Source organism: Uloborus diversus, chromosome 5, assembly GCF_026930045.1.
Source record: "Uloborus diversus isolate 005 chromosome 5, Udiv.v.3.1, whole genome shotgun sequence".
NCBI classification, from domain to species: Eukaryota; Metazoa; Arthropoda; class Arachnida; order Araneae; family Uloboridae; genus Uloborus; species Uloborus diversus.
In genome coordinates, this window is record NC_072735.1 from 62,958,081 (window position 1) to 62,974,043 (window position 15,963).

At 32.6% G+C, this 15,963-nt stretch overlaps 1 protein-coding gene across 1 annotated transcript in view; it reads left to right on the forward strand.

Moving 5' to 3' along the window:
• LOC129222946 (uncharacterized) overlaps nucleotides 1-13,631 on the forward strand; it is a 32,152-nt gene extending 18,521 nt beyond the window's left edge. The window contains exons 2-4 of the mRNA XM_054857507.1: nucleotides 988-1,080; nucleotides 9,105-9,468; nucleotides 12,850-13,631. Of these exons, the coding sequence (XP_054713482.1) occupies nucleotides 988-1,080; nucleotides 9,105-9,468; nucleotides 12,850-13,631 (1,239 nt within the window). The remainder of the gene's footprint in view (nucleotides 1-987; nucleotides 1,081-9,104; nucleotides 9,469-12,849) is intronic.
• The last annotated feature ends 2,332 nt before the right edge of the window (nucleotides 13,632-15,963 follow it).

A 15,963-nucleotide genomic window follows, 5' to 3' on the forward strand; every position in this document is an offset into this window, starting at 1 on the left:
TAAAATGACTGTCTTACCAGTAATACAGTTAAGTTACTTGATCGAGTTCAGCCTTGTCACAATAAAGCCTTTCCCTGTATGTTAAATATTACCAAAACATATTATCACATTATCATGCTATGGCTACAGTAAATGTTCCAAACAATTGGCTCAGCGGTGAAGTAAAAGAGGTATCGGTTAAAAATAATCAAAATTAACGAAATGTTTAGTTTTTTACTCTCAGAAATTATTTCATTTATAATTTAACCCTCCAGAACCCGCACCATGAGCAAAATACTCAGACTAAAAAGGGAAAATAACTTAATCATTTTATCTTGTAAGGTCAAATGTTTTATTTGTTTCAGTAAGTATTAATACTCGTATTTTGTGCAGGATGTGGTGTGTAGATTAATAGTAAATAGACTGTATTTTCAACCATAAACATTTAAAGCCTTTTTTAATGGAAATAGGTGGCGTGAAAGCCCCGGATGTGTGTCGGCCTTCTCTAGAAGTCCATTCCACGCCGCTATACATCGCTACATATCGTCTTTGAGCTCAAATATTTTTCTTGCTAAGTGCAATATAATTTTCACCAATAGTTCTGTAAAAATTAAATTTGATTTCAGCATCAATTATGATCCGAAAAAAGAAACAATAGAAAACATCTATAAAACGATTGTTACTGCCATTACTACATAATTCATCTTTTCTCATTCCTACTGCTTCTTTATTCACAGAAACACGCGACAATGGGCAACGCTGTACTGACATTCATTTCCTAAGTCACTTGTAGCAACCAAATACCGTTAAAGATTAATTCTAATATCTTCCATCGTCCGTATCCATTGAACCGAACAAAAAGTTTGCCCTTTACAGTTACTCCTTTGATTGATACGTTTCTTTAAATACCGGTAACTACTCAGATTACAATTAGAGGGATTCGTACACTGGGATATGTTGTCTTTGTGGGTTTAAAAATTGAATCTTCATTAAGAATAAAATTATAAGTGGATAAATTCTCTTGTAGGTGTAGTGGCTTGGGCAGTGAGCGCCGACAGTGCTTTCCACGGGCCAGTAGTCAGTGACCTTCGTCGGTCAGATGTAAGTACACTTTTCGTTTATAACTGTGTTTTTTTTTTTTTTTTTTTTGTTTCCAGTGATTAATTTTAACGTTATGATTGACAATCTGACGATTAATTAAATTTTTGAATACTGTTGTAAAAATCGGATGCTATTAACCTTTTAACTATCTTAGTTATATTCACACAAGTTCCTAGTTTCATAATTTCCATTTATGTATGGGCAATTCCACGGGTAACTGACTGACATTTGTGAAACAAAACAATACGTATTTTGTAATAACTCAATGCAAAATATACATTGTAAAATCAATCTTTTCGCGTGGACTATTGCATTTTTAGGCAGGATTCAATGTATTATCAAATTCTCAAAATACAATTTGGACACTTGAATTTTTTTTAAAGCATGGTAACTGACTGACATACTTTTTAAAATGTCATTTGAATATCATGTTTTTAATGAATATTTAAAAATCACTAATATGTATTTCGGGAATTCAATTATACAACTAAATTTAGGTTACAAATTACAGTATTCTAGGACAAAAGTTTGCGTTTAATTTTACGAAATACGTACTGTTTTGCTTCAAAAATGTCAGTCAGTTACAGTGTGGAATTCCCCATAGCTGATTAATACAATGAATGGAAAGATTTCGCGCAATTCAAATTTTTTAACAGGCTTTTGCATTTCATGATTTAAAAAAAAAATGTTTTTTTTTTTTAAATCATGAAATGCAAAAGCCTGTTAAAACTTTGCATTTCATGATTTAAAAAATCTTTTAATTTTTTTTATCGCAATGTATCTAAGATTAATAAATGACTCAAAGCTAATAATGGAGGTAGTGTGGAATATTAACAGTCAAGTTAATAAAGGTAGAAACCAAATGTCTGTAAAAATGAAAAACACCCATAAAGAAAAGTTTGGCTAAGACATAAACTACTCTAAGTTCCAACTCAGTATAAAATATCGTGGAATAAATGACATAAGAAGAAGGGGGGGGGGGAGACGGGCATTCGCTCTATGCTTGAAATTATTTAACACAGCATTAAATTAGCAAAACGTAGTTAGAATATTGGTAAAGATTAACTTCTTTTTTCTTTCTTTTTTGTCGATAGCCTTTAAATTTTTATGGACGTTTTCTTTATCCTCCTGAGGCTCTCCAGTTCATAACAGTGTTTTTCGATACTTTTAAGTACAAATGTTAAATTTTGCTGCCCCAGAACGCTAATGAGAAATTTATTAAATGTAATGAACAATTTTGTAGGGAAGGGAATTTTATTTTCCCAGTAAAAACAGCACCAGAACAGTGTTGTGGCATTAGTTCACCCCTGATATATGCATAAGAATTTTATAATATGCATTTGTTAAAGAATATGCACAAGGACAATGTCAAGGGTAAAAACCTCCAATTTCTTTTCCGAAAAGATATTAACCTATCACGAGACACTTTTGAACGTGGATTACTTCCTTAAATGTCGCGCTTCTAATGACAAATGTGAAATTCATGTACGATTCCATAGGCTGCAAAACACACCCACACACTTTCAAGGCTAAGGAATAAATCCCCATATTTATCTCAAAAGTCAACCCTTGAGTGAATGAAGATCAACGAAAACTGTTTTGTCACTTTCCTTAACACTTTAAATTAAAAGAAAAGAGTAAGTTCTTTCTTTTAGTCTTAAACGGTGGGAAGATCTCATAAAAGTCGATCAAATAGAAATGCAGCCGCCCTGCTTATTATCTTTCACTTATCTTTCCACGTTCATTCTTTGCGATTCGCTCTAGTAATTTAAGAAACTACTTTTATGGCACGAGTCAAGCAAGTTAAGATGAAAATCACGCCGGAAAAAAATGAAAGCGTTTTCCTCCCAAATTTTGCTTTCGTTTCTAAAATGCCGAGAGGAAAAATGTAATTATTTTGTTCTATCTGTCTGAGTTTGTTCGTAATCCTCGATATGGGTTGTTTTATAGTCATAAATATTTAGTTTTTAATCGTATCAAGGAAAAATTGTTTCTGTTTAAATTGAATGAAAGTAAAATTTTCCTCTTGCATGTATAAAGTTGTAAAAATGCAATACTTTTACTTTTTGAATGGACAATTGAGACATTCTCGTTTTACACCATGCTGCACCTAATAGTATAAAATTCATTTATTTAAAACAAATACGTGGCGGAAAAGGGGCATTTATTTCTTCCTCCTCGTTGGCGACAGCCTATTCTATATTTAAGCAGTTATTTAATCAGCAACAGGAACCTATCTCAGCAAAATCATATATTTGCATTAAAGTATCTTCATATTAAATATTTAGTGCACATCTGAAGAAAAAAAAGAAAGAAAATCTCTTGTACCGGGTGGCAACAATCAGTTTTTCTAAAACTGAAACGACTGCAATTGTCGGCATAACTATTTGGAGAGTTAGTCGATGACAATAATTTAAATGTGCTTCTGCGGTATAAATTTCAGAGTTTCTTATATTAGTAGGAGGAAAGAACAGTATTCAAATGAAGCTAAGAGGAAATTCAGGTCCGTCATTTCAACGTTTTTCATGGGGGCAGAAGGAGTGCGTACTCAGTACAGCTTATGGGGAAAACACTACAAAATATGTGAACAGATATATTGTATATTTATATTGTATATCTGAAAGACAGGGGATAATTAATCTCCCAAATGACCATTCGGAGACCTCGTTCACTGCTCCATTTTTTTTTTCGTTTTGCATCATTATCAGCGGATGCTATTATTATGATAATTTTGATGGCCTGTTTCTTAAAATCAGAGACTAACGGTCACCTATTGGTCAGATTAAAAAAAAAAAAAAAAAAAAAGAACAGTCCGACATTCCACCGTGGGTGAGTTAAAAATTAAATTTGGCTAAAAATTAAAGCGAAAATATTTTGTGGTTACAATACATCATACACAAAAGGAAATGATAACGCATATACATTCAAACACACCAAACAAATGAACGAACGACAGATTCATGCATGCGACGCATCATATATAGGGGCCCAAAACGGGTAGGTTTTTGAAGGACACTCGAAAATTGTAGTTTTTGTTTTTTTATCGCAACAATTCCGGTTTTATTTCCTAGCAGGTTTCTTGAACTTCAAAGTAAAAAGTGATTTTTGTATTATGTCAAACCCGTTTTTTACAAAAATTTGAAAAACCCGCTTTGTCCTACCAGGAAGCCCAAAGCGGGTAAGCTTAAATAATTGTGACTTGTTACATTTGCCAATCAAATATGAAGTTATAAATGATTAAAATAGTTGACTAGCTACCTGCCATTATATAAAAACTGTAAAACAGTTGTACTTATCCAATTTAAAGACAGAACACTTGTTTATAAAACATAAAGAAATAACTGATTAAATTAATAGACTAATTGATTGCCATCCTAAAAAATAACTTTTTAAAGTATACTCATCCTATTGAAATAAATAATCTAAGTCAGCACACGAATCAAGAAATAAGAAAATACATGATTAAATCCTATACCCGCTTTGCCCAAAAGCACGTTTTTTTATTTCAATAATTACAACCTGAAATATAAAAAAAACAAACGAAATGACTATTGTAGTTTGTAGGTGGATGGTGTCAAAATAACGTAATGTTATTGACAATCAAAAAAATGAGCTGGTCGTCGACTAATCATAAGTCACAAAACTTCATTTTTTTAAAAGAAATGTATCATTTTTTTATTTTAAACCTGGTCGCGCCATGCCGCTTCACTGCTGCTTCGCTGGGACTGATTAAAACTCGGGGGTGTTCATGTAAACACGACATACGTATGCATCGCCGCTTACACATCAAGGGGGGGCGTATGGAGGCCTACCCTCTTTGGGTGACCTACCCTCTTTGGGCCACCCTCCCCTACACTTGTCAATTTTAATGAGGATCAGACACCGAAAAAAATCGCTTTTAGGCATCAGACAAATTATTTCTCAAAATGTATAGGTAAATTCAGTACAACATGGTTTCTGAAAAAAACAAGGATCCAAGCTACTTGGAGTTTCTTTTCTAGTCGCCCGGGCGACCTGACGCCTGGGCTTTGTCGGAACCTGGTGGTGATGTATCAAAACGTCGATGATATTAATTCGCGTTACATTGCGAGCAACTATGATAATGATAACACGTAAACAAACCATCATTTTAAATTTTGCATTTTATCTCTTGAAAAAGCCGTTAGTGACATTATTTCTTATTTCTACACTAAGGTATGATTGCGTAAAACATTAATTGCATTTCATAAAGTATGTATTATAAAATTTACCTGGGCTATTAAAATAAAAGAAAACTAATAAATTTTATGTTTTTTTTTAAATTTTTATCTTAATTTAATGAAATTTTGCATGAAAATAGTACGAGAAATATGCATGTCCACTGCTTTTATTTTTGAAAATATGCAAAAAAAAAAAAAAAAAATAAAATAAAATAAAATAAAAATAAAAATAAAAAAAAAATAAAAAAAATAAAAAAAAAAACAGTTGCTTTGTTTGACAATAATTTTTTAAATGTTCTTAACTGCTTTAATATTATTAGAGAGAAAAATAATATTTAATGTGAAGTTTCTGATGAAGAAAATGTTTTAACAGTTCAAAAAACCTCAATAATCTGTATACAGGGTGCCAAAAAAAATTGGACACACATAATACATTATAATTTTAATACTAATAAAAATATTGCTACCATACTTCAAAATAAATATAAATACATTATTTCTTCAAACATATTTATAAACTAGCTGCGTTGTCCGAATTGCACGGTCCATCTCCAAAATAAAATATGTGACGTATGTTCAACAGTCAGGCTTCAATTAGATTTTTAAAAAACATACAGTAAAATTTCCTATTAAAATAATTATTCTTAAAGAAAGAGAAAACGGCAAATCAAAAATTTCCGAATAAATTAAACGCAACCCTTCATAGCCACAACTAAAATCTTTAATTGTCTTCTGCTACAAAAAAAAAAAAAGTCGTCAAATAATAATCTAAATGGAAAATTTTTACCTCAAAACAAAAACAAATTTTGTTAAGTCACAGTGGAGAAATAAAAGTGGTAACCTTCAGAATTGTTTCCACACTGAGATTGCACAAACGATAATTTTCCTATATGAAATTCTGTTCCATTAGGCTTAAAAATGCTTTGAAATAATTTCCCGGTGATTTTACAGTCTTAGTTCTTTAATTCGAAGGAATTAAATCAATTTCAGGGGTTATTTTCGTGGGCTTTTGAATGGTGCTTAATTCGAACTGATCGGACAACTATTTCGGGTAGAAAGAGCCAGTCAATGACATTTTCGGGCCCTAAAATTAAATATTCGAACGGTTCGGTCCTTTTTTGGCGTTTGAAAACGCCTCTACGTTTCTTCTCGGGTGCCCCAGTACCTCCCTGCCAAATTTGGTAGAGATCCGACATAAACTGTGGATTTGTATAGAGAACATACATATATATACACTAGGGTGGCCCTTAGCTATAGGGCTTTTTTTTTAAAGTTAAACTTTCATTGCTCCCACCCTCTTATCTTGTTCCAATGAAAAAAAAAAAAAAAAAAAAAACAGACTTCACAAAATTTCACTTCATTTGGCCAGTTTCTTGGGGTGCCTCAAATGCCTTGAAGTTGAACCAGTCCTAGAAATTTAGTCAAACTTATTACAGGATTACACTTTTCTTCCATAACAAAACAATTTCTAGAGAATAAACACATTATTATGTCAAATAATTTCTATATAATCAAAACAAAGTGTAAGTAAGCGAATGTTGAACATTATTTTTTCATAAGTGAGGATTTAGTAACAGTAGGACAGTTTTCACGGTCTTTGGCAACAATATGTAAAACAAATTTTTCCCACTTTCATCTTTTGTGAGAATATTATTGTGTTCCTGAATTAATTTTACACCCCTTTCTGCAGTATCAATCACATCAATTAATTTGTCAGGTTTTCTAATTCTGCTTCCAATCAGATCATCATTCCAAGTTGAAGGGTCTTTGTCACCTATGTTTCTTGCTGTTGCATCTGGTCAAACTGGTCGAATTTCATCGGTTAAGCCTTGTCTTTCAAGTGCTTGATAAACAGCCATGACTTTATTCTCCTGATAATATTGGGATTTCAGGAACTCCCAACAATTGCTGCATGCCTTGAAAAATTATAATTTCCAAGTTATTGATCCTCTCAACTCCTGTCAATGCTGGGAGCATTTCCATTCCAGTGTAACACTAATTCTTGGCAATCGTTTAAGTTAAATTTTTGTAGAACTTTGTCATGTCTCTCTCCTCTAAACATTTTTCAAAGGCATTGAAGACAAGTTCGATTTATAATTAGATCCTCAGTATCATGCTCATATGCTTCTGCAGGAGCGACCAATATGTAAATTTCATGTCTATCAGTGATACTTCAGAAAAACGAGGAGCAAAAAATGCAATATACCTCATGTTTCTGTTCGAGTTGTAATTCCCGTGCTTGTAATGTCACTGCTGCGTTAGTTGTTGATGTTTGCTTATGAATGGCAGAAGGTCCGTCATTGCTGTCAAAACCATAATTGCTTAGGTTACTTGAAACTAAATCATAAGTTCTTTTTGCGACATGTTGTCATTTCATTTCTTCACAAGTTCTTTTCATTCGAATAACTTCTTTCTTGTCTCATTAATTTTATTCTCCTCCTTTTGCGCTATTTTTTACAGCACCATTCATGGAGCCCGGGAATCCTTTTTGCTCTGAAGAACTAGGAACTTCCTATCCTCTTCATTTTTGATCTCTTTCAAAGCATCTGCATGCACAATGGCGAAGAGATTGCCCATTTTTTCAGGTATCCCCCCTCAAAAAGATCTTTTCTCCCTATTTTAATCTGGAGTTCTAAAAAAAAAAAAAAAATCTATAACTGTTTCTATGCATCATAGAGTTCAGACTATTTTAGCAATTCAGTGGTCTGTTCTCCTAGTAGCAGTTCGTGTATTTTCCCAAAAAATAGAAATTTCTTGAATCTCTAACGCTGCACATTTCTTTTTGTTATACTTACAACTTTAGATTGTAAAAAAAAGTGCTTAAAACTTGCCTGTTCCACGGTAGCTTTCCTCTAATAATTTGTTTGGAAATATATATATATATATATATATATATATATATAACCCAGAAGATCAATATAAAAATCACTTCTTAATTTGCGTGAAGATTTTAGAAGTCTAGGTCGATTGTCACAGAAGTCAAGCAAAAGTAACCACTAGCATAAACCACTCGTCAGTGAAACTTATTGATTAAAGACAATGTTGTACTTGGTTAGGAAACAAGTGAAAGATGCATATTTTGTGAAAATAGAGTTACAGCACAAAAATAAGGATACAGGCAATGTTATGCTTGGTTAGAAAGTAAATAAACAATGCACATTTCATGAAAATAGAGTTACAAATTAAAATTACCTAATCATACGAAAATAATTATAGATTTATTTTGTAAAAAATATATCTGACTTTTCATAATACTAAAGGGAAATTTCAAGTGTTTTCTCCCATTCAATTAACAAAAGCAAACGCCGTGTAATGGGAAACTCGGGTGCGATTGAATCTTAAAAATATATTTTTTCAAAGTGGCTATCTTTAACCTTAACACAGAGCTTTAACGTTTCACAAAATTTTCGGCCATGGGCCACAACTCACTTTCTGATATTTTACCACATTCCTTGCATAAGGATTTCTTTAGGGATTCCAAATTTATGAGCCAACTTGGCGATGTATCACCAATTTGGCATTAACTTTGGCAGAAAAAAAAATCATTTTTCGAATTTGGTTTCAATTTGGAGTTATTGGCGATATTTAGAGAGTTATCAAATGAATTACGTCAAAATTGTCGTTATTGGGAGAATGAATTTCTGTAAAATGCTTTTTCGCACCGGTTATTGATGAACTGGGGGTGAAAACATTTCAATTGTTTCCTTTCATACTCCAAAGCAGTATTACTATTTGATTGGTGTAAAAGGAAGTCATGTGATGCAAAGATCAACTCGTTTTTAAACGCTTTCTTCCGGTATTTTAAATGATCATTCTCTCTTTTAGCGAATGATACAAAGGCACGAGGAAGATATATTTGAAACTCTGGAAAATCGCCATCATTTGGACTATGCTAATCATCCTTCTTCACCCGGCTCTGAGTCATCTCTGCAAGACCTATCCCGCCTGGACGACTTGCAGAGCATCCAAAATCAGCACAAGTTTGACGATGTTCCCGGAAAGGATCCACTGTACATAGTACACTTCGTGCCATCGCCTAAACCCAAAATAACCGAATCTAGTACCCAGGATCCGAACGTTGCTTCTACAGTATCGAATGAAATACTGCAGAAGATATTATCTGCAAGCAAGGGAGCTAAACCTGGTACGCCGCAGTTTGTGGTGTTCGCTCCAGTTCCTAGTGAAGAAGGTAACGTCATTCAGTTTTTATAAGAACACTAGTGGCATCCGCACGGCTTTGTCCCGTAGTAGAAAATTAAAAGGTCTGTTGCTTCGCTTGTATATTTACAAATAATGTATGATGAATTTCTCGTCAATTGGCTTGCCCATGTTACGGTTCCATGTCATGATAACTTTGTAATTTACTCGTCCATCTTATGATAATTTTGTATGGGAAAATGTTCTTAAAATTGGAATAAAAAAAGAAAAAAACCGGAATTTTCAAAAAATCGCTTTGAGGTGCACACTTCCATGCTACAAACTAACTTTGTGCTAAATTTCATGAAAATCGGCCGAACGGTCTAGACGCTATGCGCGTCACAGATATCCTGGCGGACAGAGAGAAATCCGGACAGAGAGAATTTCAGCTTTATTATTAATAAAGAAATGTAAAATATGTGAGCAAGTATGCTAACATTTTCATGCGAGTATTGAATGTGTGAGAGACAAATGAATAAATTATGATTAAAAAAACCGCTTCAATCAACTAATTATGTGCCAAATTTCATAAAAATCGGCCGATTGGTTTAGGTGCTACGCGAGTCACAGAGATCCTGACAGACAGAGATCCTGACAGAGAGAGATCCAGACAGAGACTTTTAGCTTTATTATCAGTAAAGAAAAAATTGCTACTTATGCACTGAAGTAATACATTAAAAAAACCGTCAAATACACAAAAAGCATTAAACCTTGCACAAAGTTGTTTTGAACTTTCTAGGAACTTCGATTTCAACACAAAACGATATTAATCCCTGAATGGGAAAGTTTCTGGGATAACATTTTTTTAGTATGTCTTTCATTCCGAAGTTTGCATCTTTTTTGCATTGAAAAAGGAATGCAGACAATATTTATACTGGCAACTAATTATTATACTGGTTTACAGTAATTTGTAAAACAATCTTTATCTTAGTCTTTATTCATAATAGTAAAGCTAAAAGTCTGTCTGGATCTCTGTCTGTCTGTCTGGATGTCTGAATCTCTTTGACGCGCATAGCACCGAGACCGTTCGGCCGATTTTCATGAAACTTGACAAAACGTTAGTTTGTAGCATGGGGGTGTGCACCTTGAAGCGGTTTTTCAAAAATTCAATTTTTTTCTTTTTCTATTCCAATTTTAAGAAAATTTTTCCGGGCAAATTATCACAATGTGGAATAGTAAATTGCGAAATCATCATAACGTGGAACAGTAGCATGGGTGAGCCATTTAACATAGCAAATTGGCGAGAAATTCATCATCTATTATTTGTTAATATAAAGGCGAACCAAACGACCTTTTAATTTTCTACTACGGGCAAAGCCGTGCGGGTACCAGTAGTTTTATAATAAAAATAAATAATTTATTTTTTTTCAAAAATGAAGAGAAAAATGGTGAATGTTTTTAAAATATTAAAATGTAAAACATCGACTAAACATTTTTTCACTTTTAAGCAGAAAAATGTCAATTTTAACCTTAGAATACACGACTGGATCCTTTGGATAAATAAGAGTATTCCAAAGCACAAAATTATTACAACTTTTTATTTTTTTTAATAATGTACGTTGTTTATAACTCTTTTAAATTTTGTAATAAACATTGTTTTGCAAAATTTTGTTTTTTGTCTAAACAAAAATCGTTAAATTTCACCATTTCTGTATATGAATTTACATTTTTTCCCGTTAATTCAATATCACAGAAAAAAAAACACTTATTAAAATTACTATGAAATTCATGAAGCACAACAGATTAATTTAGTTTTATTTATAAAAAAAATATATCATGCTATTTCTAAACTAAATCAAAACCATGTATTCCTCCCGCCAGCAGAGGGGCTTAATGGTTATGCATTCGTCATGTCGCATGATCGTACTGCATATAAAAGATCCCTCATTTATTCATTTTGCCTGGAATACTCTTAGCATAATTCAAGTCCTATGCGTTTCGGATGGAAGAGAGTTCAGGTGCTTCCATCTGGTGGATAATCTGGGTGTCAAAAAGATATAGTTATAGCTATCGGCCGACAGAGGAATGGATGTTCACCCTTGGGGAAGCACTAGGTGCACCGACAGATTCTTCCCAGAAACATTCACCTGAGGTAAATTTGAGCTCCAACAAAATAAATTGATCCAGAATTTAAAATAAAGTTCATGTTCAAAATAACAGCTATTCCACAGCATTTATAAATGTTACAAATAGAAAACATCAGCTCAAAATTAGTAGCTTTGCATGTTCTGCAAGAATTAAAATATTCAATATTTTACAGAAGAATATTTTTATTTTTTGCTACAAACCTAATACCACTTGTTTCAAAAACATTTTCATCAGTTCTTTGAGGTGAAGAGTGCCATATAGCATTTGAAAAGCTGTTAACATTAAACATAAGTCTGCAGAATCATTATTCTTTGAAAATTTTTTTTTCTCGGAATTAATTTTTTTAAAGAAGAAGTTTTTGAACATTAAATTCAGTTAGTTATAACAATAAACTAAGTATAATTAATTAGTTTGAACGTACACTTATATACACTCTTTTGCAAATTTAAGTGAACAAAGATATTTACATCCATTCTCCAACAGTATATGAATTTTTAATTCTATACACACTAACAACAACATCAAGCAAGTCTCTTTTGTAAGTTGAAAACTAGTTTTAATATTTTTAAAAAAAAATTCTAAATGCATCGTCTCTGTCACTTGTTACCATCTTTCATACACAGTACTTTTTTCGTCGAGGAAAAATTGAACCACACTTATTCTTTATTTTAATAATTTTATGGACTACACCTAAGCTTATTCCTAAGCTCGCTTTAGATTTTCAAGCAATTTCACGCAGTGTAATATTAACATTTTTGTGAAAAGCAATGATGGGGGATATTTCGATAATTGTTAATCTGGCGCGGTCGTATAATTTTTGTCGTAAATAATTTTATTTTGGTAATCCTGCTGATTTATAGTAAAACTATGTGAGTAGATGTTTCCGATCTCTTTGTTTTGACTTGCAAAGAAAAATACCTCTCGCGCAGGCGTTGGGGCCAAAAATTGATGCCAACGAAGAAAGATCGCCAAATACTCAATCATCGAAATATTCCCTAATGATGGATAATAGTTTTCTAGGAGTTAAATTCTTGTTTAGAATTACTCAAAGACAAGCAGTTGAGACACAACAATAACAAGCCTGACTAGGCGAGAAAACTTTGAAAAAGTGTAGAATATCATAACAAAGTAGCACATTATACTCTACGAAATACAATAGAAAATCCGGCATAAAAGTGATTCTTTAATACCAACCAAAAAAAAAAAAAATCCTTTGTTTACATTCATTCGCACAAGAATTTAATGCACAGCTTTGTCGTTAATTGTTATTTTTACCATTTTACAGATGTGAAATCAAAACCAGATGGCCTGTCGGAGATGAAAATTCCAGGTTTGAACTATTTTCCCAAACCGCCCACAACCAACGGAGAATTAGATTACGAATACGAAGAAGAGCTAAGAAAGTACCAAGAACTACTTGCCAAAGATGACTTAGATATAAAAGACCAAACCAGTGTTACGAAATATGTTGGTGACAATGATGGCAACAATGGGAGGACAACAAGAAAAGAATCCATACACGTCACACAACAAAATTTTTCCGCAGGAAATTTCTTTCACAACTTTCAACAGCAACCGATGCATTCGAGCCCCAGCGAAAGTGTGGTAAATAGTTTCCAATCTCAATTTACCCAATCCCCACCACAGGCTTCTCAAAGCTTACAGCAGAACTACAATCAACATATTCCACAAGGCCATCATTCTCAACATGCCCAGAATCAGCAACAGTTTCATCAAAACTATTTTCAACATCAGGCAGCTCATCAGCAAGCCGCTAGTAGTCCGATACACATCAATTCCGGCCTTCCAGCAAAACAACCAATCGCGACTGACAGAGCTGGTGCGTTAGAACCTTTTGGAATAAAATTAAGCATAGGAAATGGTGGTGGCGGTGGTGGTGGCTATGGTAAACAATTATTAGGAGGAAACTACAGTCCATTAGGCATCATAGGATCTATTGTAGCTAACCTTTTGCCAAGACCCCGTCTTAACTTAAATGGAAAAGTCATGTTTGGTGTTGTTCTAGAAAAAGGTGTTGCTTTAGGAAAAAATGGCCAGCATAAATGAGATTCTTGAAATATTAATTGTGCGATGAAACTTTGAGTTGTTTCTTTATTTAAATGTACTGAATGCGTTATTATTATTAAAGACAGGTTTTGGTGATTCATGAATCATTGAAATACTTAAGACCAAAAAAAGCAAAACCTAGTTCTACAGATTTTACAGCATTTCCAGGTTCTACAATTAACCCAAATAGCACAGACTAAATGGGGCCCTCATGTGAAAGTTGCGAGTGACAATTGCATAAGGGTCACTCGAGTAACGATGCAAAACATTGCTGAAAAATCATTCACAAATAGCAGAGAACTTACGAATGGCAGGTCACGGCAACATCACAAAGCAACTTTGTGACGTCTTCATTGATTCACGCAATGATTGGCCAAAAATTAATAGTTGCAGTGAAGTCACTTTCAACAAGTCACAAATGTGTGGGAGCCCAGCTCCTGTGAGACGTCTTAAGTCTTCCACTTTGTAACTGTGACCCGCACTGACGTATACATGTAACTTTGGCGTGACATATGCGGTCAGGATTCTCTTTCTTTGCCCTTTCTTTGTACTTTTTTAGTTTCATTTTCTTTTAATGTGTACAAACTTGTTTGCATTAAGAATTTTAATCTTTTTGAGTACTTAAACATGAAATTACTTTAAAAAAGTTATGAAACTTTTATAACTATTACTTTTATTTTTAATGAAATATACATGTAAAAATACTTACAAAGATTCCTCCGGCGGATAAGTTTCTGTGTGTTTCCAATGAGAATATGAAAAATCAAGTACTATATTGAAGCAAAAAATATGAACCTCGTGCTCTGCCTATAACTAAATGAAACATTCATAGTATTTATCCCATAATGACTCAGAATCTTGAATTGAGTTCAATCTGCCAAAAATTGAAAGCATTATTTAAATCTTGCATTTAAAGTTAGTTTTGCAATAAACTGCAAAATACTGTTTTATGAGAAGCTTAGGTACATATCTGAACCTGGAATGCAAGGGTCACTATGTCACAGAAATAAATATTATATTTTCGTATTTAAAATTTGTTGTTTATTATGTCATGAATTTTTAATTTTAACCTTTAGAATAGCAGTTTGTAAACTTTAATTCCTTTTATTATCACTTGATATCCAATTTCAAAATGGAGAGAGTGATACACCCTTTGCACATTAACTGATATCCATCCTCAACCAACAGTGTACACATTCAAGTATAACAAAAATATTTCGAGTCGAAATAAAGGCAAAACTAAGTACCTGAAAAATCTATACATTGACTGATTTTTTTAAATGTACCTAAAATAACTCAAGAAAGAATCGAGGAAAGAAAAAGTAATGGAGTTATTGATTTAACATGTTTTTAATGAATCACAACAGTTTAGAAAATAATTCTTTCTTCTTCTTAATACTGTATAACCATTTGTAAATTCGCAAAGTAAAAAAAAAAACTATTTTTGAGAAGCATAAGTTAAATTGTTACGATGCATATTTTGAAAGGTTTTTTGTAAAATATTTCAAAACAGCAATATAAAGATTCTTCAACTTTAATGCTTGTAAAATGTTAAACACTTTTATGTTAAATTATTGGAAATAAAAGGAAAACATTTGTCTGAATTATTATTCCACCATTCATTTACCAAGTACTTTTTATTTGACGATCGTGTAAATTTTTAAAAGTATTTTTATCTCCATTTCTAACTGGCTCTGTAATTAGATGAGAATACATATTCTTGTAAAAATTATCGCCTTTGAAACAAATTTTATTAATTAAATTAATCGAGGTATGTTTTTATAATAATTTGAATTTGACAGAAGGAAGAATTTTTAAAGAGATTATTGTGAAGATTATCCTACAGTAGTAGTTCAAAAATACATAATGAAGTTTATTAAATCACAAATGAACTCATCAGTTGTAATATTTGAAAAATGTTGTAGTGGTAATAAAAGTCGTCTTTCAACTCTGACTAAAACTTTTGACACTACAAACATCTTTTATTGTGAAATGAATAATTATTTTTGCGTCGAGAAGTAAGAGCAAATAACAAACGTTTTGTAGCACAAATATACAGTTTACAGCAAACACCTGTTTCGGGGTTTCAAGGAAATCCTTTTTCAATGTAGAGACGGGTAATCCAGTTGTTAAAAGCGAACATTTATTGTAAATTCCAACAAAACACATTACCATTAAAAGAAATAAATATAAATTAATCAGTTCCATCTCGGAATAATCTAACATTTACACATAACACATCAATACAGATACCGCGCCTTTGCCAACTCAGCTGGAGACTTTTAAATAAACTTTGCCAGATTTGCATGCGTTGTTTCTCTGAGTTTAGGCC